Source organism: Eupeodes corollae, chromosome 3 (genome assembly GCF_945859685.1).
Source record: "Eupeodes corollae chromosome 3, idEupCoro1.1, whole genome shotgun sequence".
Classification (NCBI taxonomy): domain Eukaryota; kingdom Metazoa; phylum Arthropoda; class Insecta; order Diptera; family Syrphidae; genus Eupeodes; species Eupeodes corollae.
Window position 1 is genome coordinate 51,537,970 of NC_079149.1, and position 26,658 is coordinate 51,564,627.

General features: G+C 33.8%; 5 protein-coding genes and 1 non-coding gene across 6 annotated transcripts in view; 4 read left to right on the forward strand and 2 right to left on the reverse strand.

Moving 5' to 3' along the window:
- LOC129951732 (uncharacterized) overlaps positions 1–1,231 on the forward strand; it is a 230,557-nt gene extending 229,326 nt beyond the window's left edge. Inside the window, exon 18 of the mRNA XM_056064037.1 lies at positions 844–1,231. Within this exon, the coding sequence (XP_055920012.1) occupies positions 844–960 (117 nt within the window). The 3' untranslated portion in view covers positions 961–1,231. The remainder of the gene's footprint in view (positions 1–843) is intronic.
- A 5,693-nt stretch (positions 1,232–6,924) lies between these two features.
- Positions 6,925–7,302, forward strand: LOC129950464 (39S ribosomal protein L42, mitochondrial). The gene has a single exon (XM_056062403.1). It carries the CDS (start codon positions 6,925–6,927, stop codon positions 7,300–7,302), a length of 378 nt encoding a protein of 125 aa, XP_055918378.1.
- A 50-nt stretch (positions 7,303–7,352) lies between these two features.
- On the reverse strand, positions 7,353–8,978 carry LOC129949614 (cyclin-dependent kinase 10). Its single transcript, XM_056061179.1, has 6 exons — positions 8,847–8,978; positions 8,677–8,783; positions 8,542–8,614; positions 8,302–8,476; positions 7,594–8,243; positions 7,353–7,526 (listed from the first exon to the last, which is right to left on the reverse strand). The coding sequence occupies exons 1-6, from the start codon at positions 8,854–8,856 to the stop codon at positions 7,375–7,377; spliced, it is 1,167 nt and encodes a 388-aa protein (XP_055917154.1). The 5' UTR covers positions 8,857–8,978; the 3' UTR covers positions 7,353–7,374.
- A 3,525-nt stretch (positions 8,979–12,503) lies between these two features.
- On the forward strand, positions 12,504–16,858 carry LOC129952079 (uncharacterized). The gene is made up of 4 exons (XM_056064508.1): positions 12,504–12,738; positions 15,583–15,754; positions 15,821–16,084; positions 16,160–16,858. Exons 1-4 carry the CDS (start codon positions 12,579–12,581, stop codon positions 16,572–16,574), a joined length of 1,011 nt encoding a protein of 336 aa, XP_055920483.1. The 5' UTR covers positions 12,504–12,578; the 3' UTR covers positions 16,575–16,858.
- Trnah-gug (transfer RNA histidin (anticodon GUG)) lies at positions 15,408–15,479 on the forward strand. Its single transcript has one exon. It is a non-coding gene; the product is annotated as a tRNA-His (tRNA).
- Positions 16,859–20,129: 3,271 nt separating the features above from the next.
- Positions 20,130–24,506, reverse strand: LOC129949520 (BOS complex subunit NOMO3). The gene is made up of 7 exons (XM_056061038.1): positions 24,288–24,506; positions 23,578–24,130; positions 23,250–23,504; positions 22,562–23,195; positions 22,295–22,473; positions 21,282–22,231; positions 20,130–21,223 (listed from the first exon to the last, which is right to left on the reverse strand). The coding sequence occupies exons 1-7, from the start codon at positions 24,443–24,445 to the stop codon at positions 20,329–20,331; spliced, it is 3,624 nt and encodes a 1,207-aa protein (XP_055917013.1). The 5' UTR covers positions 24,446–24,506; the 3' UTR covers positions 20,130–20,328.
- Between the last annotated feature and the right edge of the window lie 2,152 nt (positions 24,507–26,658).

Consider the following 26,658-nt stretch of genomic DNA (forward strand, 5'->3'; position numbering starts at 1 on the left):
AATCTGATTAATTTCCATTAACATTTTACAATTAGTTCATTCCCCTTCGCACAAACCCTCCAATAATTTATAAGTGGTTAAATTTCCTAGAATTCCATTTATGTTATCTACCAGTATTAAATGCTTTTAATTTAAAACTTTCTATCTCTCTTTCCACAATAATAACAACAACAACAAAAATAACTTTTCAACTAGGTTTGCTTTTTCCTAGAATTTCCGTTAAAAATTCTCTCTGATACAAAATTATTGTTATAAGCTTCTTACCTATTTAATCTCCTTTTCGAAATAGAAGACCATAACCCAGAAAAGCGAGAGAACAATTATATTTGCTAAAAACTAAACTTTTGATTTAAAGCCCGATACCAAAACGATATACGTACCTATCTAGCTATAGATATCTAAGGATCTATTTAAAAAAAGAATAAGAAGTAAAAAAGTTCTATAGATAATCTTTAATCCCTCAAAAGTAATTCTATGATGATTCTCTTGGTGCTATTTAGCCGCAAGCAAGACCACATTACCTATCCCCTCAACCTTTGCTAAGAGATTAGATATTTTCTCTTGTACCTATGTATTTCACGTCCTAAAACCATTACGATGTTAAAAAGAAAAAATAAGCCATTCCGCCTTTTCATCTTCTGCTTAAGAAATAGCTGATTCAATATTTTAAAGGGGGTACAAAAAATGGTTGCAATATTTTTTCAAATCATTTTAATAACGGTCGTAATGTTATGGATATCTATAATTTTTAAAATTAATAAATTAAATGTGTCTTTTATCAATTTTGTATCCTCTTTTTTCTTATTTATGTAACATTTTTTGTATTTATATTTTTAAAAATAGGAATTGTACTCTTGGGACAAAGGCAATCAGCTTACCTATCCAATCCGATACAACGAACAGACTGTCGAACCGGACGACATTAATAGCAAGCACAGCGATTTTATCAAAAATTTATAAAAGAAAAAACATTAAATTGAATAAAAAAAATAAATAAAATCGTAGGATTTGAAGGATGCCATCAGAGAAAAAAAAGGAAACAACAAAAAACAGACCGGAAACGTGCGTTGGAAATATGATAACTATGTAATAAATTTAACAAACAAAAACAAATTCATTTTGTGCAATATATAAATGTATTTTAATCTTTGTATAATATCCGAGCAGGGTTGGAGATTTGGGGGGTATATACGAGTGTATAGCCTATCACACAACAGATAAAATGAAAATAAATGGTTTTTAAAGATAAATAAATTTGACTAATGTTTTAATTTAAAAAATAAAGGTATTTTTTCACGGTAAGTAATCGATTCGGAGTTGTGTTCATTTTGTTATTTTTATTAAATTTGTTTGCATATTTATAATGTTAAAGAGAACAATGTTTTTTTTTTGTTTATTATATTTATACCTTAGTTTAATCTGGGCTTTAATATTATTTTTAAATAACGCAGAATCCTAACAGGAAATTAACCGGAAGTTTGTCTGTATTCTGCATAATAGATGGGCTTAGGGATGCTGGTAATGTAGTTTATTTTGAATTTTAGATAATTTACATAATTGCCAATGTTCGACTGGAAAGATAATTTAAAAATGTATTTTTGTTTAAAGTTTAAAAGAAGCTTAAATCGCAACATTTTATTTGGTTAAAAATGCTGTAAATATAATCGATTATTGACTGTCAAAAAGTATCGTATGACAAAACGACACAAAGCATAGTTTAAGGCTTTATACCAGAAGTTATAGCATTGGCCTCTGAAGCTCTACCGAGTTGTTGTAGTGTGAATTTGTCATTCTGTGGACTAAAAAGCTATCAAACGAAATAAACTTTTCTGCGCAATAAAATCACTATTGGCTGAACTGTGAAATCCAATCAGTTGACAATTGCTATTTTCTATCAAGTGGAAATTGTACCTTTATACGGATAGTTAATTTCATGTAAATATTAGAAAAATTTTTGGTAGAAATCCGAATGTCAAATTTAAGGACAAAATTTGAGGTAAATTTATTTGAGGACAATTTTCTTGATAGATGAATATGAACATTTCTTTTAGAAGTGAAAACAACAGGTTGTGTCGAGATTTGATGCGTGAAATCTTATTTGAACTTTTGTTTGTATGACCTTAATTATCTAGACTGTGACTTCTTATATCTTTCTAATTTCGTATTTTTAACGTTCTTTCAAAATTATGTAAAACTTGTTTGTTGTTTCTTCTCAAAAGCTTTCAGCCAATTAAAAATTGGATTATGTTGTTGGCAAGAACATCATCTAATATCAATTAGTGGACAATCGTCCAATTATTTGAAAATACAAACAATTGTGGGCAAGAGTACGATAACTCAGGCGACAAGATATTATAACGGATTTGTATAGAACAGTTAAAACAAACATTTTTTACTATGGGGGGAGGGGCAATTTAAAAAAAATATTATTTAAAATGGAAAAAATAACGGTAATACTTACAATTGAGTATAATACATTTTTAAAAGCCAACATTTGGTTCTATTAGCCAGTTTTTTAATCAAGTCAAAACTATGTCTAGTTTAAAAAAAAAAAAATTTTAAACTCAAAATTCGAGTAAAAAAAGTTTAAAAAAGGTTTAAAGTGTAATTTTTCAATACTTCAAGATTATCTACTATTGTTTTTATTTTAGAATTTATTGCTCTTATGTGTTTTCAGTTGTTCAATTTCATAGACAAAATGTTTGGCTTTAAAAAAATGTATAAAACTTAGAAGTCGTGAATTTTGACAGTTGAAATTCGGTGTTTACATAGTTGGGAGAAAATAATGGTCAGGTTCAGACGACATAAGGGACTTGGAAGCTAGGCAAGTAGTATCTGATTGGCCAGCTGCCAAAAAATTCATTCCAATTAAGGCAGCTTTAATGGAAAATTGACTGGAAAGTTAGTCAAGAAAAATTTACCTAACTATTAAGTCAAGTCTACTTCTATCAAAATGACAGTCGATCATGTTTTTTCATTCAACTGAAAGCGGAACTTTATAACTCTATGATTTATGCACAACTTTATTTATTGCTTTCTGTAAAGGGGTTTCTTGTCTATTTGGAAAATAAATAAGTAATATTTCTTTACAATAGGTACAAAATACAAATCTTAATATACTTGTAGCTTGTCTGAGGAGTGTTTTGTAGACAATAATGTTTTTGGTTGTTTTTGCACTATGATCTCAAAGCAGAGGTTTGTGAGGTAAAGTTCTGAATTTAAAATTCATGACACTTGAAAAACTAACTAGTTGCCTTGGTCAAAATTTAAGTTCGAAGAAGAAGTTGTCTGAGCCCGCCCAAGGTCTTGTGGGCCATTTTTATATTTGTTTGTTTTACATATGTCAAATTCCAAGATTGACATACGTCACCATTTTTCCAACTTCTAACATTTTCTAGAACACATCAAACCAAAATATGAACGCTCCGCAACATACTTGAAGCCATTTTTCTATTTATGAAGCATTCAATTAATATTTCGTCTATGGCATTTTACTTATATATAAAACCGTGATCAATATTCATGGATTTATTTGTTGTTATCTCCGACGTAACCGCTATGTGTTGTTGGAGGTTTTAAAGGGTGATTTTTTAGCTATGATCTTTTCGGTAACACTAGTTTAAACAGCCGACGCATATTTCGTGTTTTGTTTTACTGTCAAACATCTTCAGTTTGGTCTATAATTTCACCATGAATCATTTTAAAAACGAACAACGTTTTGCAAATTATTGAATTTTATTATCAAAATACGGGCTTTGTTAAGAAAGTTCATCACGCGCTTCTTCCAACAAGCTACGAAGCTCTTTTTGGCTAGAAGCATTGCAAGAGCTACCATAATACATCCAGAAACTTTACATCATTGGACCATACTTCTTCAAAGATGATGCGAATCTTAAGGTAACTATGAATGGTGAGCGCTACCGAAAGATGATATCCAACTTTTTTTTTGCCCAACTTGCACCGGCACGTATCGAGGGGGGCTAGAGGGGCTCAAGCCCAATGCAACCTATATAAGCTCAGATATCCAAAACGAAATCTTGGATATATGCTCTGATATTGTCACCACAAATATATCTAACCGGGTTATAAGATCGAGTTGTTTTAGCATTCTGGCTGATGAAACAATGGATGTTTCTGGCACTGAGCAACTTTCAATATGTGTATGATATGTTGCCTGCTGTACAGAGCCCACGAAAAGTATGCTTCGGGAAGATTTTGTAGCTTTTATTCCTGTTGATGACCAAACTTCTGAAAACCTGACTAAAACCATATTGTAGCGATGTAAGGAACTACATGTACATATGAACAAGTGTGTTACTCAAGGTTATGATGGAGCTGCAAATATGTCAGGCCACTTAAGTGGAGTACAGAGTAGGATAAGGCAACAGTATCCAAATGCCAGATATGTTTACTGTGCAAGTCATCGCTTGAACCTGGCTCTGTCTAATGCCATGTCAACACCCTCGATCCGCAATTGTCTTGGTGTAGTAAGCAAAATATCTAATTTCTTCCGAAAGCATTCAAATGCAAATTAGACTTTAAATGTATTGCTATTAGTCTAGAAGAAATATCCACCAAGACGTGGGTAATGCCTTCAAAAACATCTCTGTTAGCAGCAATTCAAAGAAGTGATTTTCTGGTAAGCCTCATGGTATGCGAAAAACTTTTTAGTTTAACCCTACCCTTATCACTGTTCCTTCAAAATGAATCTTCAAATTTCGTTTCTGCAATAAATCACACGAAATAAGTATTAAGTTCTCTTAAGAACATAAGAGAAACTGCCAGAGACTTTTTCGGAGACGCTTTTCAATCCGCATCACAACTTGCCAGGGATTTATTTGATGTGAGCATAACAATTCCAGGGCTTTCTTTGAAACAAACAACGCGCTCTAGTCCAGAAACATCATGTCCAGAAGACTATTTTAGAGTTTCTATACTTATTCCCTGTCTAGATTCTCTTTTACTTTTATTTATTTATTTGATGGAATTAGCTTACGCAATAAGATACAATATCATTTAATATAGCGCAAGTTTCAGTATCAACATACTATTTAAAAATATTTATGATGTTAAGTAAAAATAAACTGGTTAACAGTGCCAAATACAGATTCAAAAATTAATAGAACCAAAATGCAAAAGAAAGAATAGTTGCATTTAACAATAGAAAAGTAATGAATTCAAAAAAGTTTATCATTGAGAGTCTCCAAAGTATTGTCTAAGTCTCGTCTTGAACCGAGTGCTGCATCAAATCATCTTTATGGGCAGGGGGAGGGAATTGACGACTAGAAACAAGGTAAGAATAGCGTATTGGAGTCAGATCATAACTTCTAGTTGAACGAGGAAATTGAAGTTGGTTTTTTTGTTTGCAGAATACTATGAAGCATTAATAAAATTCTTAAAGCAAATACATTTCCGAAAGAGGTTCCCTGTATTAATTTCGGGTATGAAGAAATATGTTCATATCTCCGTAGACCAAAGACATACCTTGCCACACTGTTATTTCACAACCGTATAGTAAAAGGGGAATGAGAAGTATACAAAATTTTACTGACAGATTTATGGTCAACGAGGACGTTTTACTATCGTTTCAAGCTCTGCTTCCAGGTTTTGCTGCCGCAAATCGAGTAAATGAAATTTAAAACCTAACACTCTACTTCGATAACGCAATATCCTTGTCAGCTGTTAAGGCGGAGTACATACTCTGGTGCGAAAAAATTTCATCGATGGATCCTTCCAATGTTTTGAAACTGCTAGATATATGTGACAAGACCTACTTCAGGAGCATAAGCTACTTGCTTACAGTTTTGGCCACACAACCAGTTACAACAGCTGGCGTTGAAAGAACCTTGTCAACGATGAAAAGGATCAAAGCGTTTTGGGTCATCCAAGACTAAACGCACTTCCATCGCTGTCTGTTCGTGTTCACTCAGGTATTGATATGGATCCAGATGAAGTGATCGACATTATGTCTAAAAAAAAGACAAGGCGTTTATTGCTGTAAAAATCCAAACTATTTATTTAATTAAATTAAAAAAAATACAAACAAAAATAAAACATTTACATTATGTAGTTTTTTTTTTAAATTTTTGTATATAAAATTACTTCCTCGAAATTGAACATGTGCATGTTTATTATTATAGCACTCGTCCACTAAAATTCGTAAGTGTCAGGCCTCCTTAAAATCTTTAGACCTCCTTTTATATTTAAAAACATCCCAAGAAGTCTTCAGACGTCCCAATGAATCTCTTGACGTCCCTTGCTACTTCAGTACCTCCCTTGGCATGGCCAAAACGGAAGGAAAGATCTGCTCTGGACGTCGACTAAACACTGAAAACTCTTTTTGCAATTCACCAATTTTTATTTTGAAATTTCTCACAACAAAAACAAAATGTTTAACTTCAGAATACAAAATTATCATCGATTTCGGATTTTTGAATACATTCATTTTTGTTTTGTTTTAATTAATTTCGCACTTATTAGAGAAAAGTAAGGCACCCATTACACTAGCTAAGTGATTTATAAAGTTCGTTATAGTTTTGTTGACTCATCAGTAGTTGTATAATCTCACAAATAAAAACTGTCAACAAACTCTATTTCATTTCGTAAAACAAATTGAATCTATTTTACCAACAAATTTTAAAAATTTAAATATTAAATGCTCATAAATATGATAATATTTATCTTTATAAGATCAACGCGAAGTAAAAAATAACAATATTAAAAATAAATTAATACCAAGTCTTACCTGTATAATGTGGTGTAACTTATTGTATGTGTTCATTTTGTATGTCATCTAGTGTTCTTACAATATTCTCTATGTATATTTTTTACTGGCTCGTAAGAAAACCACCACATTATTGACATAACAAACAGCTGTTCATTTCTATTTTCAAAGTGTCAATGTCAAAATAATTTTAATTCAGAATGGCTGCACGAGTTTTATTTCGTTCGTTTTCAACGAATATTGCAAAATGTTCAAGTAATAAAAATGCAATCGGCGGTAGAAATTTAGTTGAAGCTATCGCAGTCACCGATAATGGCAAAACAATTGTTGCCTGGCACCCGGACCAACCATTTCCATACGAATGTTCTCGTCCAATACCTCCAGTAGTGTCCAAAGACTCCGGTTCGTTATTGAAGGAGGCTTCTTTGACCACCGCAATGCGTGCTTTCAAAGACAAACATCCCGAGGTAGCTCGTCAGGAATTAATGAAACTGACCCACACAACAAAACACCGCTGGTTCCCCAGGTCTAGAGATAAGAGGGCAAAGAAGACGCCAATGGACAGACCATATCTGTAGGCTCCCATTCGAAAGAAAATGTTATAAAACCAATAAAATAGAAAAAAAAATATCAAAAATTGTCTTTTTTATTTAATCAACTCTTCTCATCTTGAGCAGCGAACCAAGCAGATCTGAGATTGCAGGTAATTCCGGAACCTGCTGGGCATTGACGTGCTGTTGTTCCTTTGACTGCCGCATATTTCTGTGTTGAGGGAAGGTGGGCATCAGATTCGGGTCACATGCTATTAGAAATTCAAAATAATGAAATAAATATAATGTTGAGTATATTGGGAAGAATTTCCAACTCACGTAATGGCGGTATCTTAAAGTAAGTACTCTGCAGGCATTCCTCAGCGGTCGCCCTTTTCTTTGGATCGTACATAAAGAGGAAGTTCAATAATCGCAATCCCGCTTGCGATAGCCATTGGAACTTGGGTTTCAGATTGTTATAGGGCTGGGACTTCAGAGTGAAGTTCTGAAGAGCCGGCATGGTGTTAAAGTCAGGCCAGATAGCTTCAGAGGGTGTCCCTAACAAATCAATTATCAACTCGAGCTGTTGAATCTCCGTATTTCCCGGTAACAAGGGTTTATGCGATAGAAGTTCACCGAGAATACAACCCAAAGCCCACATATCGACGGCAGTTGTTTGGTTCTGTGAGCCGAGGAGTAGTTCAGGCGAACGATACCATAGTGTAACTACCTGAGGCGTCATCGGGAGAGCTGGAACTCCGAACAATCTGGCCAAACCAAAGTCAGCTATTTTAACACATCCTTTATCGGTCATCAAGAGATTGGACACCTTGAGGTCTCTATGGACAATGTACCTGGAGTGCATGTATTGCAAGCCTTTGAGAACTTGCAACACAATACACTTGACTTCAGATTCGGAGAAAGGAGCAGTCATATTGTCAAGGAGTGAAGCCAGATCTTGTTCGCAATATTCCATCACGAGGAAGATGCTAAAGTTTAATCACAGACAATAAAAACAATTATGTTGATTTTCCATATTTGATTTACCTTTCAAGACTCTTTCCTACAACGACTTCTGCTAATCGAACTATATTCTCGTGGTTGCAAGTCTTTAGGATTTGAATTTCACGCAAGCCACTAATGGGAAGGCCGTCTTTCTCCTGGTCCATCCGCACCTTTTTAAGAGCTACGATTTCATTGTTTTTTGTATCTCTAGCTCGATCTGGAGAAATTATTTCATTGAAATATTCACTTGAGATCTTTTAAGGAATGTCAGGTTTTACTTACAAACAATTCCATAAGTTCCTTCACCGATTCTGTTAAGTTTCTCGAATTCTGTCACCGGTCGGCATCTTCCAAACTTTGCAAATTAATTCTGTGCATTAGCTTTGGAATGTTTAAGGGAATAGAGTTTTTACTTACCACATCACGTTCTTTGATCTCTGTGGGTTCGCCAGTTTTAAAGGAAATGAGGAATCCTTTTCGAGTTACCGGTGCCTGTGGATCTGAAGCACTTTTTGGTTTTTCATCTAGAGCATAATAAATAAACCCATTTTTATATAACAGTGTTGTAGTGTAGTAAATAACCTTACCTTTACTCATATTTAAGTTTTATTTTGTTAAATTTCTTTTTATTAGTTAAATAAATATATAACTTCAAATTATTTGATTTGGTTTGTTTTTCGGCGAATAAACAAATTGGAAAACTTCAATTTGAAGTGTCAGTCAACTGTCATATTTGTGCGTCTCGGAGTATGCGTATCATTGCCAGCACATACTTTTTATATTTAATAAAGATTAACAACTTTCCGCATGTTCATTCACACAGGAAGCTAGTTCCTGGATGTGGTTTATCAAAAAAGTCTATTTTTTTAAAATTTTACTCAATCGAATTGCAGTCAATGAAAAAAGCTGTTCTTTTGCGCGGTACATTTTAGTAGTAGATTAGTTACTTTAAATTAAATGTTTAGCTAATTTTAAATAGAATTTTATAAGTGAATTGCAAATACATTCGGAATTGTTTTTTTTTCAACTTTAACGCCGCTTAAAGAATCCAGTAGTTTTCTTACGAAATAAAATGTCAACTTTGGCATTGACTCCGAATCCATCCGCAATTCATTAATCGAAGTTTATAAGCGCCATGATTACAACTATGATATGAATGCCCACATTGCGCCTTACTAATAATGCAAATTAAAACTATGTAACTGAAATATTTAACTGGGCTCTACACATATTTCCCCATCCTAATAGCCAGGTTAAGAGCTAAAGTCCGGTTATATTTTATTTTTCGGAAACTATAATCACGATTTGTCATTTTGACAAAAAAAAACAATATACATACCTGATGTATGATGAAGAGTAATGGTTGTTGGTGGCAATATTTTATAAAAAATTAGTATAAGACAGCCGGATGTCAATGTGAGTATTTTTGAGTGTTGATGCAGAGGCGGCAAAAAATGTGTTTAACGGTTAATGGGGGCAAAACAAAGTACATGCTGTCGCCCAGAAAGGACATACAACACCGACGTCTTGGTCAAAACGTCACCATCGACAGACGTAACTTTGACGTAGTCAAGGACTTCGTCTACCTAGTCTCCGCTGTAAACGCAGAAAACAACACCAGCTCTGAGATCAAACGCAGAATAACTCTTGCTAACCGCTGTTTCTCGCGGACAAGTGGAAAGTGACCTCACCCAACTTGGAGCGCGTAACGGGAGACATCTAGCTAATGACCGAGCTAGATGGAGAAGTTTGTTGGGTGAGGCCCTAGACTGCAGCGCCACCTTAAGTAAGTAAGTAAGCTAGCATAAGACTTCTTATAATTAAAAAAAAAACTCGAACAAAGATATAAATCTTCGGTAGCCATCTTTGGGTGGCTACAACTGATTCATAAAGTAGTTCAAATCTGCGTGTGATATTTCGCCTCGAAATGGTGACATTTCCTCTCAAAACTCATCAGTTAATTAAATACAAGCGTGAAAACAGGAAAAATTTGTTTATAAAAATTCAAATCAACATTCAAACAAATGGATTTTGAGGGTGATACGTTAGTAGATAATGACTGCGTACCTTGGATAGGTGGATTTTTTAATACCTTGTTGAACAGGTTGGATAGCTGTATTGAGATATCTTACAAAAAAATAAAAACAACTTTCAGCTGTCCACAAAAAGCAGAGAAACATTTAAGCATCGAAGTCAAAATAGATCATAATTACCTTCTAACATTCGAAGAAATGAGCTTTTTCATCTTCTAATATGTACAGAACATCTTCAAATACAACTTTAACTTACATTTTGTATCTTTTCGTTTACCAACAAATACAAAAAGCTGAAATCAATTTTCAAGTTTCTTGAAATTCAGCCATGTGTTGAATCAACTGTTCTGTCAGATACCTACAGACCCCAGAAATTCTTAGTTACCTTTGGATTCCTTTTTTGACATCTTAGCTGTTTTTGATCAGCTGTTGTTTTGCACGTAAGACACTGACAAAAAGGTATCCGGGGATACCCTATCTCTCTGAGATTGAACGCAGCCAATGTAGTCGAGGGCTAATTAGTAAACGTAAAAAGTGTTTTTTTTTGTTTTTAGTAAACACGTTTATTATTAAGAAAAATTGCAAGCACACATTTAAAAATAATATTGAATTGCTATTTGTTTTACCTATCATGACTGATCAGAAACTTAAAGTTCGTAAAGATTAGAATTGCTGGCGTTGCACTGAATAATTAAAATATTATATTGGTTCGAAAACAATGGTATCTGCTGTTGCTCTTTGAATCTGTTTTGCGTATAAGGAGTTCTAAAGCAAAAACAACTCAAGTCAGGTCTTTAAATATCAAAGGGAGGTCTGAAGATTTCTAGATAGGCTTTTTAATTTCAAGAGAGGTCTACAAAAATAAAGGGATGTCTTAAATTTTCAAAGTGGGTATTAAAAAGGCAGGTCTTGAGATTAAAATGGAGGTCTTTAAATATCAGAAGATATCTGGAAAATTCAAGGGAGGAATACATATTTCAAAGAGAGATCTTAAAGTTCTAAAGATGGTCTTGAAATATTAAGTTTGTTGCTTGAAATATCAAGTTAGATCTATAAATGCTAAGGAAAGTTCTTTAAATATCAATGGACGTCTAAAAAATTTCAAGCTAGGTTTTGAAAAATCAAGAGAGGTGTGGAGATCTCAATGTAGGTAATGAAATATCTCTATAATAAGATTACTAGATAAATATATATATATACATATATTATGTGCAATTTATTAATAATACTTAAGTTGGGAAACTAAATTAGTTCTTAAAACGTAATCCAAATTTACTACAATTAAAAATTAAAATCAATAAATTAGGTTTGTTTCTTTTGCACCTGTTTTTAAGTGATTGAATTCCAAAAAGGAGGTCTTAAATATCCTGAAGATATATGTATGTAAGTCGTGAAGTTAAGTTTCAATTTATGACACTTGCAGTGTCCTTTATGTTGTAAAATTTGTCTTGTGTTGTTTTGGCAGCTGTTATACTCTTATAGAAATATTTGTTTTGATGTTTTGACTTCTAACATTTTTACTCAGATGTTACTACAGATTTAAAAAAAAAAAATTTTAGGTACACCTTTTTTTGAATTTGATCGTTAATATGTTTAACATAACATAAAAGAACTTTATTATTTAATTTATTATTACTCAAACATGCGACATAAAGCATTTAGAAGATAGGAATAAATTTATAATTTTCTGAAGATTCTCAGAAAACTGAAATACAACCTCTTCAGTTGAGCTGTTTTTCTTAAATATTTATTTTCCTTTTTTTTTTAAATTAAATTTAAAGGAATTAGCATTAACTCTGTAGCTAACTCGAGACAAATCAAACGATTTCAAGAAAATATGGTAAATTTTAAAAAGTGCAAGTTTAAACATTTAAAATCCCGATTACCTTAGATATACAAATCACGTCAAACTTAAACCCTTATTTGCTAAACGTTAAAAAAAACAATACCATTTAATACAAGAAAAGAGAAATTAGTTAGGAAAAGATTACAATACTTACTAATCGATTAAAATTCGATCATGACTATCGCGTTCGACTTATCCCCCTACAAAATATTCAAATTCACTACACTTTACATACAGTGTGAGCATACTCTTTAAGCTTGACTTTTAAAATTAGTAAAATAATTATCACTTTTGAACCATGAAAATTTAATATATAAAAGAGGTTTGCTTTATGGCTTCTTATCAGTTCATATTAACCTATTCAATCTGAGTGAAATATAATACAAGACCTAGTTTTGGTATTTAAAAAGTTCAAGGATAAAAAAGTGATTAAAGAAAAAATGTCTATTAAAATCAACATACTAGGACTTACTTTATTAATAGTAATTTTCTTAACTTGTGTATTTGGTGAGAACACTGGAGAAATAGTTAAAAATAATGGAACACAACAGTTAACGGAAACAGGACGAAGACATCATGGATTTGGACTTCATAAATTGTGTAAGCAATATTCATAAAATACAAAACCTTATAATAAGTAAACCTAAGAAAGGTTGTATTTTATAATTTACGTAACAGTTGAATCTGTATCAATTAACACTTTTCACTTTTGAAAAATGATGTAGTGTGACAGAAGATTTAGAATAAATTCAGTGAAAGTAAAAGTGAGTATTGAATATACTTGAAAGCAAGTGCTAATTTTTGTAAGTCAGTAAGTGAGGTCGTGATAACTCGTGTTTTTTTTTGAAAGAAGTTTTAAATTAAGTGTCAGATTCGTGCATAATTTTTCATTAAAAAGTTAATAGTTATTGCTGAGTCTGATTGTTCATATGGACTTAAAAAAGTTAACATTATGTAACATTCTTTTGTTGTTATTTATAAAAATGCAAAAGAGGCCAGATAAAAGAGTTTGTAAACACACATGACATTTTTGTAAATTATAATTGTCAGGCCTGGAGAGTTTAAGATATCAGAGATTTCTGTATTCTCAGAAATATAAACACAAATTCTCATACAAATTTCTAAACTTTGCTGTCAGAAATCTAAGAACAGAAGGTTTATTCAAGTTATCAAGAATTCCCTAATGTATAATTTAAAAATGAAGGAGAGAAATGCAAATCTAATTGTAATTTTAGGTGAAACAAAGTAGTGACTCCTGTTCCGTTAATATGACTGAGAAAATTCGCAGAACTCTTAGTAATATAAATTAGCCAATTATTTTCTTCTGTGACAACATTTCTATTTTATATGGCTTATTCTTCAAAAAAGACTGGCGCTGTTTTTTATTAATATTCATATTTTTCATTTTTTGCAGTTGTATTAATGATGAAAAACCAATTCAAAAAATATTTAATCACAATTAATCACTTTGAGAAAAAGTCTAATTGGCAGAGTCAGATGAATGCAAGGCAATTTTCCCGTCTCTGACTATCCAGCTATGAAATTTTGGCAATAACGTTATTAATAATGCCTCCATAGAAACTGAATGTAGTAAACATTTGTGAAGTTAAGCTCTAAATTTAAAATTAATGACAACTGAAAAGGTAACTATTTAGTTGCCTTCGTCTGAATGTGCATTCAAAGAATACAGTTGACTTCATTTCAACTCCCTTATGTGGTTTGAACCTGTCCAAAAAGAACATTGCAGTCCAACTTCAAATTGTAAATCTATCCTCAAGGTTATAATTGCTAATTCTTTTTATGTCAACAAAAAATATTGTTGGTGTTCAAAAATTAAAGAGGAAGTGTCAATTTTGACATTTATATCAAACAAAGAATGTAAAAAATGACTCATGAATCTATTTGTAACTCAATTATTTGGTTCTGTAACCCTAGATATCATTGGGTAGGTTAAGAAAACATAAGGGTCTTCGTTGATAGTCAACTAAGTCTTTGAAAGTAAAATTAGACCAATTTTGCTAGTAAATTGCTTAACTGTCATTAATTTCAATCTTGGATTTTTATTTGACTATCTTCACACACAGAAAGTGCCGACAAAATTAATATTTAAAAAACGAACTACTTATACAGGTAACAAGTCTATCATAAGTTGTGTTTTGTATTGTAACAAAAAAAATCCTAATACCGTTTCCAATATGACAACGAACCCTTTAACACTATATTTTAAACAAAATTGTGCAGTAGGTACATTAATTAATCACAGAGTTATCAATTTCAGCTTTCGGTTGAATGAAAAATATAATTAGATGACATTTTCTTGACTTGATTTAATTTTAAGGTATAGATTTGTTTTGATTAGCTTTCCAGGCAATTTCCAATGAAGTCGGAATTTTAAGGCAGCTGACCTATCAAAAACTAAAAAACATTCTATTCCCTATCGCATCTCAAAACCATTATTTATGAAAATGATTTTAACGTGCAGATCCCAAAGAGTAAAATATCAATTTACACATTTCTTACATAACAGTCACAAAATCACTCCGAATCAATCCACAACTTATTTCTCGTATTCTATAATCGACATTAGTGATAAGATTCAGTGAAAGTTAAACTGTCAAACTCAAAATGTTGTTTACTTTTATTATTACTTTTGATTCATTCAGAGGACTGGACTTCAAAACGAAATTCTGATGAGGAAACATTTATTGCCTCAACAACAAAATACTAAATCATATATGTAAGAAAATTAAGTTTTTAATTAACTTTTCGTACTATATAATTCTAACTGTGTTAGCGACGAAACTTAAAGCAAAATATCACGAATGACCCATATTGACACTTTAATTTACGGCACCTGGCAGTCCATGTGTTCTAAATAGAAGTCAAACTGTCAAAAGTCAAACTCAAAATGATGGCTATTTCTTTGACAAGTTTTGCAACTCAATCAAATGAGGCAAGGGCCCAGGACAGTTTCAATATAAATATTGCCTCAATCTCGATTCTTCAATATTATTTTATAAAGAAAAAAAAACAAATTTTAAATTTATTATGTGTACTGCCATCTTGAATACATAATAAAATTATTTCATATAAGCAGCTGTCATTTAAACCAAACTGCACTATCGACAAGTCATGAAAATGTTTAAAAATGTCAAGCCCACTGAAAATGAAAACCTCAACTTCAATCATCATTGAATTTTATTTCTCTTCTTCTTTTCTGAAATGCTACTTACTTTTGTTATGAAGCTCTTAAAAATATATCCCTGATAGCCGTGATCGTCTAGTGGTTAGGACCCCACGTTGTGGCCGTGGTAACCCAGGTTCGAATCCTGGTCACGGCAATGTTCAAACATTGTCACGGAGGGGAATACTTTTTTTAATTTTTTTTTTAAATTATTCCAAAATAATTTACATTCTTTTATTTATTTTTCTCTCTATTGTCAGGGGGAGTATATGGACTGCATGCCTTAGGAGTATTATATTGGCTTAAAGTGAAAGCTATTGTGGTGGCATTTATTGTTGGAACAGCAATAGTTTGGGGATTCAAGTGGTATAAAGGGGGACATGGTTGTTCAGATATAATCCATGATTCACCATTAATATCCTATGACCATGGGTAAGTTAAATAGAGAGTACCTAGACATTCAGGTATATATAACATGATTTGGAATCTTTTTATCAGTCCAGCATGGTCAAGTGGCCCTCATGACCATATTCCCTACTCGCTGGATCATAATCCTTTTGAACATGATGACCATCATCATGGACATGAACACTTCACATCCTCTGACATTGTCAGTGATAGTTTTCCAGCGTCGGATAATGGACCCTACAGTTCATATTCTGGAGCCTACTCCGACGTCCCACCAGTACCAACTGCACCATCATCATCAGGTGGAACTGGTGAGCATAGCAGGCATCGAAGACAACTTGATACAGAAGAGCAGTAAATTTATTTCATATGATTTATATTTTGAATTTATTTCAAAAAGTCTATTTCTCTTCTTTTTTTCTATTCCAGAGTAAGTGATATAGTCTTTGCATTTCTGGGAATCACCAACAATGGCTGTCGTCGTCGATTTATTTGTGAAATGGAATTCCGTTCTAAGGCGAATCCATTCACTCGAATTGCATTTGGTATTATGGGACGTGGACTATTCTCAAGATATATGAATAAATTGAATGTCAATGGACGAGCTGCGTCTTTTCGACAATGTGCTGATGTCAATCCAGATTGTGTTTTGATGGAAGAGGATATAATTGACGATGAAGAAAATCAAGTGTCATCACATCAGGAAGATGGATCAGAAGGACGAAGTTTAATAAAAGGACAACATGACAGCGAAAAAAATTTAAAAACAGAACAAAGTTCAAAGTCAGAATCTAGAGATCCCATTGTGCATGGGATTTTCTCCAGAGTTCAATCAACTAACTAGAAAAATTATCGGTCATCATAATTATCACAACTTTCGTTTTTCAATATCGTAACTAGGTATTTTGTATATGCTGCATATACTCGTATTGTAGGTACACTTTCACTCTTTATTTTTTTTATTTGTTGAAGAATGTAAGATAATTTGTAAACCACGATTAGGAAACAAGATTTAAAATGATGGTAAACAAAATGTGGAGGCTGTAAGTCTTTATAGAAATTAATTTACCTTTCACAACATGTATAGTAGAATTTATTTATTTTATATTATTTATTTTACTGTAAGTAGAAGAGATTATCGTTAAACAAATTTGTAACATAGAATATCTAAGAATAAATTATTGGTTTAATATTACATAATTGTCTCCGTCTTACCTTATTTGCATTTGTAGATTCAGTTAATTTCATCAATTGTCTGTTAGTTGGCATCAGGAACAGACACATTTAACTATTTAAAAACGTTCAAAGCAGATACGGGTAGACGTTTTTTAATGTCAACGATACCAAATTTTTTCGTTTACAACTCCAATTTTTTTTTTAAACGACTCGATAGATTTTTACGAAATTTTCTCTAAATTTTTTTCTTAACATGGCTTTTTTAAAAGAAACTAATTTTTTTTATTAAGTTTCTTTTATAGGTAGGTATTGGAAACATGAGAAATGGTTAAACAATATTTTTTTTCAAAAATTCACTTAAATTGTAGTATGCTTTCGAATCGGATAGCAAATTGCAGCTACTCACAAAATTATTGGGTCAAAACTTAAGGCAATAGTCGATATAAATATACACTCAGGATTAAATGCAACCGGTTTGCATTTCATTTCGTTGCTTGCGCTAATGTGATTTTAATTGTGCTGAAAATAGTTCTTCTCGTTCTTTAATTTACCGTTACCTTACTCAATTAACTTCACTATAAAAAAAATAACATCACACAATTATTGGGTCAAGTATTCATTCGTGTATTTGTCAGCATCAAGTGAGGATAACAAATTGAGCGCAGGAAAAAAACAATTGTACAGTTGTTCGGGTCCGTTATATTAGTCGATTGAATTGATTTGTTTGCGTTTTTTAACACGCCTTTTTTTGCAGTATGAGACAAGAGGCAACTTGTTATTCTCATGAATAAAAGGAAAGACGCAAAGAGAAATCGCTGATTTGTTGAAAATTCCAAAGAGCTTTGTTGGAAATATCGTTTGGAGGTCAAAAAACGAAAATATAATAGATTTTAAGCCCAATCCTGGACGTCCAAAAATCTTAAATGAACATGACCAAAGGTGGATTTTGCAATCTGTATGTCGCATGCGAGGGTTGGTAATTTGGTATTTATTGAGGAGATAATGGATCGAATGGTGTATTTAGACCTTCTAAAGCTAAATTTGTGTTGAAAAATGGGTATTCCTAGATCTTTTTAGTTCTATCAAGATAATGACCCAAAACATAAATCCCACGTTATACAGGAATGGTTGCTTTATAATTGCCCTAAAGTCATCCAAATACCACCTTAGAGCCCCGACTTAAACCCCATAGAAAATGTATGCGAAATTTTGGATCGTGGAGACAGGAAGACAAGCAAAACCGATCTCAAGAAAGTGCTTTTGGAAGAATGAGAAAAAATCAGTGGGGAGATAAGAAAAATATGGTTAACTACCGACCTATTTCTATTCTTCCTACTTTTTAAAAATGTTTGAAAAACTTGTGATTAATAGAATTACTTATTTCCTGAATAAAAATAGGTTTTTTAGGGAAAATCAATTTGGTATTCGGTCAGGAAAATCAACCGAAGATGCAATTCTTAGGCTATGCAGTCAGCTTTATGGCATATTATTGTCTTGCGCACTCTAAACTACAATATGGCTTATCTAGCTGGGGTGGTTCCTATGCAAATACTTTTAGACCGATATTGATTGCCAAAAAACATCTTATTGGAATTATTTGTAACAAAAATCGTTATATTGAAAGTTGGCCTTTATACAAGGAATTGCGAATTCTACCTTTGAGACATCTGTATATTTTCAAAGTACTTAAAGAATTTTTCAAGCAAAGCGGTGATATTCCTAGTAGAAACTCGCACCTTGTCAATGAACCAACTGCCCATAAGACTCAAGACTTCAAGTTAAAGAATGATAGCTATTATTCATTCCTTTCTTACACTTGCTATTGTACTAGTTTTAAGTTGGAAATGAAAAAATGAATGAATAAAAAATGTTTCTAAAATTCTAAAAATTCTAACCACCTAAAAGTTAGTCGAATCTATTTGAAGGCGTATTAAAGGGGTTATCGAACAGAAGGGATACCCAACTAAGTACTGAACACGAACAAAAAATCCAAAACTGCACTATAATTACAACCCAAAAGTATTCACTTCATATTTTGGCCCAATAATTTTGTGTTTAAAAACTGCGCTTTAGGTGAATTTTTTTTTTGTTAATTTTTAGTACCAAAAAAATGGTTTTTGTTAAGTTTTTTGTTGTTACTTTTTGTTTCATAAATAAATGGTAAATTTATTTTTATTGATTTTGTTTTTCTTTCTTAAATTGACATTTAACTAAATAAATATATTTACACAATAATTTTGTGATAACTGTCGCTTTTTTTGTTTTCGAAACTATGCTTTGCTGTTCCATTGGGTCACATAAGATAAATATTGCCAGAGTAAAAGTCAAAACATTATCTTTGTATCGCATTAACATACATTTAATTCAGCTCATCTTTCTCCGATATAGTGACTACCAATTAATATTTTGCTTTAGTGAAAGTTCCCGAAACACTGATTAAAACAGAACAACCTATATGATCAACATCTCTATACGATAAACAAACAGGGTCCAGTTGGTTTAGCACAAATTTCGATTCCTTTCCGACGTCATTCAACCAACTCTTTTAACAAAAGATTTTTTCGAGTCGATTAAACTTTGATCATGAGAGTTATGTAGTCTTCTTAGCTTAACTTTTGGCACAAAATTCGCTTCAAGGTGGCTTTTATCAATCACCCAAGTCTCGCAACAGTATTAGATTAATAGTTACTGTATCACGTTTTTTTACCGAAGTTATTTAAGGGGTTCAAACTCTTGTCCTGCTACCCTGACTGTTTGATAAACTGTTCTCCTGTATTCTCGTAATGTGGTGTTCTATGAAATTGTTTTTTTTTTTGTTATTATTAATCTGCAAACCCAGATGCCCAGATTTTGTACCATTCGCGGACTCCACCTTTATGAAGGAATCTTGTAAATTTTTGTTCCGTTTTTCCGATAGTATCTTCTACGTGAGCTAGTATTTAGCTGGGACTAATGACGATGGTCCCAATATGCTTTCCTTTCGGTATTGTATGTTCAGTGCATTTCTATATAGCCTTCCGGTTAAGCTTTTATAAAAATAATGTTTATATTTCTTTTTTTTTTTTAAATAACCAACAAATATTCTTATACAAAATAAAAGAAACGACATACACTTTTGAAAAAAGAATTTGTTGCAATTTTTCACTAACCATTCTAAAATCTTCATCTAATAGTTTAGATTTGTTTGAAATGATAATAATATTTATATAAAAAAACACCAACATTTAATCCTTACAAAGGACTCTTCATAATACCGTTTATTTAAAAAAAGAATAAGGAAATTCCTTACAGTACCATACTATTTAATAAACACGCTTTGACTATTACGTTTTCTTTACTTTAAAAAAGAAACTTCAGTTGATTTTAATAGAAACAAAAAAGGTAATTAAATTAAACAAAAAAGAAAAAGAAACTACTACACCTTATATTTTTTTCGTCTTCTTCTTTGCTTTAATCGCGTTAATCCGTTCGGCCATTTGTTCAATTTCTTTGTAGTTTATTGGTTCATTCTGTCGAACATCCTTCTTTTTGTTATTATTCTGACGTTGAGCAATATCTTGAGCAATTGCATTCAATCTGCTCCACACAAAGTTCAAGAAATCCATTGCAAGATCTTGTTTGAAGAATGCAATTGCTACCAGAGCAACCAGGACCAAAGCAGATATCGAGTTTTGATTTAAGTCTCCTTCAACACCTCGCGGTTCGGGTTTGAATTCAAGCTCAACAAACACCGAACTGGTATTGGCGACAAATTGAGCCACGGGTAATGTGAATGAGTACATCTTGTCGGATATGGTGGTTTTCAGTTCAACAAAGTAGGTTTTGCCATCGAGAGGAATACGAGGGAAGAACACCATAATACCGGGATTAAAACGTGCCTTCACATTCAAAGGACTCTCGACACGCTGCGAGTATATAGGACTGTCGGCACTACCCTTGCGATACATCTGAATTCGCAGAGATTTGTAATGTTCGTTGAGGGAAGCCTTAACACGAGCTGTGACATCGACAAAGGTGATTGGAGAGATGGCGATGAGGTTAACGTTGCGCACATCCGCTGATCCCAACTCTACTTGACGAGATTCTGGGATCGAACGTTCCACATTTGGATTGCCAGCACCCTCCTTTGTGCGAATTGTGTAGATGCAACCGGGTTTCAGTCCACGAATTCGATATTGTCCGTTGTTCTCTGTGGCGGCTTCTTCTTGGTGATGCAAGCACTTGTCATCCGAGACAGCTTCCACATTTACTTGAGGGAAGGGTTCTCCATTCAACGAGGTAATTGTTCCAAAAACAGAGTAAGCCACACGTTTTCCACTAAGAAAAAATAAATATTCTTGTTTAAGGATTCACATAAATCAGACATGATACTTACACCAACTCAACATTAATTGTCTCTCCATCCTTCACATCAATCATCTTTGAATTGGGATTAAATTGATATTCCTTCATCATTGGCCTCAAGAAGTACTCACTTGGCGACAGCGAATGGAAGTTAATGGCTCCATTATCGCCTGTAACCAAATTCTTTCGGTAACTCTCTGCTCCACTCAGAGAAAGCAAAACTCCACTCAACTTATTGCCCAAATCATCCTTAACCGAAACCACAATCTCACACAACTTATGGGCTTTGAAAGAGTGCGTTGCCTTGTTGTATTCCGAGAACACATACGATTCCTTCTCCGCGGTTATATCGTAATCCAAACTATCGTCAATTGGCCCGAATTTGAATTCTCCACTGGCAGATGACTGAATCGTTTGTGCTTCCAATTCTGGATTACTTGGGAAGGTAAGTGTTACCTTTGCATCTTTAATTGCCGGTTTGATGTTTCCATTGATTATCAAACCCTTGGTTGCAATGAAGTTGAAGGCAATATCAATGCAATCGTTGCCTCCTACAAGTTCCTTAGCATCGGGCTTGAATAACATTATTTTACTTTGAGGTTTGATTGTGATGCTCTCCTCGGGCTTGAGGTATGTATCGTAACGGAAAGAGTGGTAGTTGTCGACTTTGTGACCCTCCGAAGTTAGAGTGACTTGTTCCTTGCCAGATTTCGATTCCACCACCAACTGGAGGGAATCAATATTTTGCTCTGAGGACAAAACTCGAACTCCAATTTTGTGAGCAACAGCTGTAAAAATCACTGGATTTTTGTCGTAAGTATTGAAGGTCTTGGGTAATGTGGATTCGTACAGATGACAGCTTTCCAGCTTAATGCTGTATTCACCAGCTTTGGGCACACAGAAGGTATTCACTCCAGACATGATTTTCATGACGTTCAAAGGTGTCTTGGCTTCTTCCTTTGCAGTCAGACCAAAGTGCATCTTAAATGGAAACAAAAAATTCCGTTAAATCAATATTTCTTTTTCGGAATTTATGAAACTTACAATTGCTCTGTGACTTGAAATTATCGAGACTTCGTAGCCTTTGTGAATGAATGGAGGTGCAGTTTCAGATGCAGAATTTATATTGATGAAGGACATTGTGGATTCAAAGCAAAGACTCGACTGTGGGATGTTCAACTCATAGGGACCAGGAAGGACGTCTTTGAAGGAGTATTTTCCATCTTAAAATAGAAAAGATAAATAATTTTATGTTATCAAATTGCTCAGGAAATGAGAATACTCCTTTGGTAGGTAATAGGTTATATTCACTTTTAGCTTTGACGGTTTGTTTCTGTCCTGTTGGTTGTCCAACTGAATCCAAACTCAACATAGTTACATCAGCGCCAGAACAAGACTCGGGTGCATCAGGCAAGCACTTAATCTCTCCCACAAGAGTAGCTCTCAGTTGGGAGAACGTTATGCCAGAAATTGGTGAAGCATTCACCTCCAAATTCTGATTAACTGGGAAGAATTGAATACCGCCAGCTTTGTCGGCATCGGTTGTTAGAACTTCAAGCGAGAATTTTCCACTCGGAAGATATGTACACCATTCACCGGTTTCAGCTTTCGAGGAGGCTGTGGTATGGAAAGTCGAGCCGTGCTTGGTTATTCCAACAACGTAAGATTTCTTCGATATAACCTGGCCACATACTTTGAATGAGGAGGCCACGATTTCGGGAAGAGTTGGTTCGGAGAGTTGAACTTTGACAGTCTTATCATCGAATTGAAGATTTTCTGCTTCAACTTGAATTGTAAAAGTTCCAGCTTTGATGTTTTCGAGAGTGTAGGTGCCATCGGCAGATGTTGTGGCTACAACTTGTCCATTCAATTTAACTGTGGCTTTTGGGATTCCTTTGCCGCCGGAGATGGCACTTACTTTCCCAGATACACTGAAGCCAGTGATCTAATAAATGATGGTTAAAACTCGAGTAAAAAAGGCAACAAAACAAACTCCTACCTGGAATGTATTTTTCATAACGAGAGTGTCCTTAAGTACTTCGATTTCCAATTGGTCGGGATTGATGTGGAGTTTGAGATTTTTGTTTTCGACAAAAGTCTTGACTAGATATTTGCCAGGAGCGACCCCTTTGAACAAGTACTCTCCGTTTTTCTCAACTTGTGAGTAACAAATCGAGGAAGCTGCATACTGAGAAGATGACTTACCAAGAGGAATGGGTGTTGCTGAGTTCTGGCATTTGGACACGAGGGAATTCTACAAATCAAACAAAAAAGTTATGATCTTCTGTGGGGTTGAAATTGTTTACACAAAAAAAAGAAAAACTCACATCCTTGGCTTTGAACAAAGCAACTCCAATGCCTGTGAAAGTCTGGCCATTGCTCTCGACTTTTCCAATAACATCAAATCCTGAGACAACCAATGAGTTCGCAGGCAGCTCGGTGTTGCCACTGACTACAACGACATTGTGCTCGGATTTGGCGAAGTGCCATTTGGGATGCGATGCCTTCACAACATATTCCCCGGGAATAATGGGAGTAAACGAGAAGATTCCATTGATGTCGGTTGTGGTTTGTCTGGTGTCGGATCCATCCTTAGATTTCAGTTCAACGGCAACATTTCGAGCCCCAGCAGCGAATCCCGCCAATGCAACCTTTCCTGTGATACCGAATCCCTTGAAGGAGAAATTAACATCTTTGCCCTGACTGCAGATGTCGGTTTTTCCATTGAAATTCAACACGACTTGTTCGGGCTCGAAACTCCAGCCGGGCGGTGGAGAAATCTTTAGGATATATTCTCCTTTATCATAGACCGGGATGAAGTAATAACCATTCGATGGGGAACAGTCGGTTTTGTCTTTTAAGCTGCCTTGTTTTGTGAGTCTGGAATTATTCATGAATGTTTAGAGGTTAGTTGCATGCTTCTTTTTTTTATCACCCTAATCAAGATAAGTAGGTTAAACTCATCGTAGTCGTCGCGGTCTTTATCGTTGAAATCAGAGAAAACCTTTCCTTTTTAAAAAAAAAAAAAAGTACTCACAATTTAATTTCAACTTTGGAGAAATCAATGTCTGCATCATTGTTTTTTATAAATCCACCACATCCTAAGACTTCATTGGCATGTGTTGAGTTTATTGAAGTTAATAATTTAATTAATAAAATTAAGAATAATTGAGGAAAAAAATTCATTTTTCCCATGTTAATTGAATTTCTTAAGCTAAACCCGGACCGAAAGAATGATCAATGACGTGTGTGAAATTTGATAGATGAATGACAGTTCTTTGACATTTGTGGTGGCCACTGAACTGCACGTATTATTGTCGATAATGTAGATTTTATTTAAAGGTTTAAACACATTTATTATATTTTCATGAAATTCTTATTTTACCTTTTAGCATATTTGCATAAGTCTGGTGTGCCGTGGAATCGACTTTGGTGGTAAAATATCGTCAATTTTTCAAAGTCAAGTGTAATTATGACTGAACTTTTAGTTTACGTAAGTACTTAGCTTAATCTAATTTGATAAAATAATTTCTAATAAGAATCATCCGAAACGTCACATCTACTTTGAAAAATTCATGTCACACTTTTTTGTGATCACTTGTGAATTTCACCGTAAACAGATGATTTTTTTCTATTTTAACTGAATCTATGTACTTATAAAACCCATACTACTTCGGGATTTCTAACTTGGGGTCTCCATTGAACATTTCCGATAACAGAGACCAACAATCCAACATCCAGTCCATGATCCGACCATTGTAGTTTGGATTTTTCGAGCGGATCAAAATTTTGTCATCAAATTTGACGTTTGTGTTGTATGTAGTGGTGAGCGTTCATTTTAAACAGTCTTTTTGTGATTAAAATTTCATTTCGTTTAAATTGTCGTCGAGTGCCTAAAATCATTAATTCAAAGTTACCTTTAATAGGAAAGAAAAACTTCAAAGCTGTCGACCGACATCCTACGAAAATTCTTATAATCTGCACCGCCCTCCCATAATAAGTAAGTGAGTAGTAAGTAGGTGCGCCTCCAAATCATGAATTTCCCTTACTTCGAGAAATGGATTCACCCAAAACCTGTGTTTTCTTTTATTTTTTTGAATAGTTTCTTCTTAACCAGCATTCATTTTTTTAAAAGACCTAATTTTTGTTTCCTCAAGGGCATTTTTTATATGATTTCTTTGAAATTTAATTTTGTAAAAAAACAACAACTACCGACACTAAGGTAAATCAACAAAAAAACAAACAACATATTTTGCTCATGGCAAGACATAGTATGCCTAGTCAAAAGAAACACTGGATTGCGGATGAGATTGCGGAAGAGAAGTTGGATTGGATTTTATTCTTGTGGAGCCTCAGGTTAATAGCAGCTTGACGGCTTCAATCATCGAAATGTCATGATTAATTTAATTAATTCCAATTATTGGTCGCAATTCTTGTCCTTTTAGATTGAATAAAATACAACCATTTACAGACTAAATATTCGATGTGTGATGTTCTCGTGTCACTGAAATAACGAGTTGGTAGCTAAAGGGTGATTTTTTTGAGGTTAGGATTTTCATGCATTAGTATTTGACAGATCACGCGGGATTTCAGACATGGTGTCAAAGAGAAAGATGCTCAGTATGCTTTGACATTTCATCATGAATAGACTTACTAACGAGCAACGCTTGCAAATCATTGAATTTTATTACCAAAATCAGTGTTCCAAAATCCGCTTTTTTATCGACAAATTTTGTTCAGCGATGAGGCTCATTTCTGGTTGAATGGCTACGTAAATAAGCAAAATTGCCACATTTGGATTGAAGAGCAACCAGAAGCCGTTCAAGAACTGCCCATGCATCCCGAAAAATGCACTGTTTGGTGTGGTTTGTACGCTGGTGGAATCATTGGACCGTATTTTTTCAAAGATGCTGTTGGACGCAACGTTACGGTGAATGGCGATCGCTATCGTTCAATGCTAACAAACTTTTTGTTGCCAAAAATGGAAGAACTGAACTTGGTTGACATGTGGTTTCAACAAGATGACGCTACATGCCACACAGCTCGCGATTCTATGGCCATTTTGAGGGAAAACTTCGGAGAACAATTCATCTCAAGGAATGGACCGGTAAGTTGGCCACCAAGATCATGCGATTTGACGCCTTTAGACTATTTTTTGTGGGACTATGTCAAGTCTAAAGTCTACACAAATAAGCCAGCAACTATTCCAGCTTTGGAAGACAACATTTCCGAAGAAATTCGGGCTATTCCGGCCGAAATGCTCGAAAAAGTTACCCAAAATTGGACTTTCCCAATGGACCACCTAAGACGCAGCCGCGGTCAACATTTAAATGAAATTATCTTCAATAAGTAAATATCATGGACCAATCTAACGTTTCAAATAAAGAATCGATGAGATTTTGCAAATT

Bases quoted from the DNA above. Each gene is read 5' to 3' on its own strand.
- LOC129952079 (XM_056064508.1), top strand. From the start codon at position 12,579: ATGTCTATTAAAATCAACATACTAGGACTTACTTTATTAATAGTAATT. The intron at 12,739-15,582 runs GTAAGCAATATT...CTCTATTGTCAG, and splicing joins ATTTGGACTTCATAAATTGT to GGGGAGTATATGGACTGCAT. The intron at 16,085-16,159 runs GTAAATTTATTT...TTTCTATTCCAG, and splicing joins CAACTTGATACAGAAGAGCA to AGTAAGTGATATAGTCTTTG.
- LOC129949520 (XM_056061038.1), bottom strand. From the start codon at position 24,445: ATGGGAAAAATGAATTTTTTTCCTCAATTATTCTTAATTTTATTAATT. The intron at 24,131-24,287 runs GTGAGTACTTTT...GAATAATTCCAG, and splicing joins TCCAAAGTTGAAATTAAATT to ACTCACAAAACAAGGCAGCT. The intron at 23,505-23,577 runs GTGAGTTTTTCT...TTTGATTTGTAG, and splicing joins CTTTGTTCAAAGCCAAGGAT to AATTCCCTCGTGTCCAAATG.
- LOC129949614 (XM_056061179.1), bottom strand. The intron at 8,615-8,676 runs GTAAGTAAAAAC...TAATTTGCAAAG, and splicing joins AGATCAAAGAACGTGATGTG to TTTGGAAGATGCCGACCGGT. The intron at 8,477-8,541 runs GTAAGTAAAACC...TAATTTCTCCAG, and splicing joins AGGAACTTATGGAATTGTTT to ATCGAGCTAGAGATACAAAA.
- LOC129950464 (XM_056062403.1), top strand. From the start codon at position 6,925: ATGGCTGCACGAGTTTTATTTCGTTCGTTTTCAACGAATATTGCAAAA.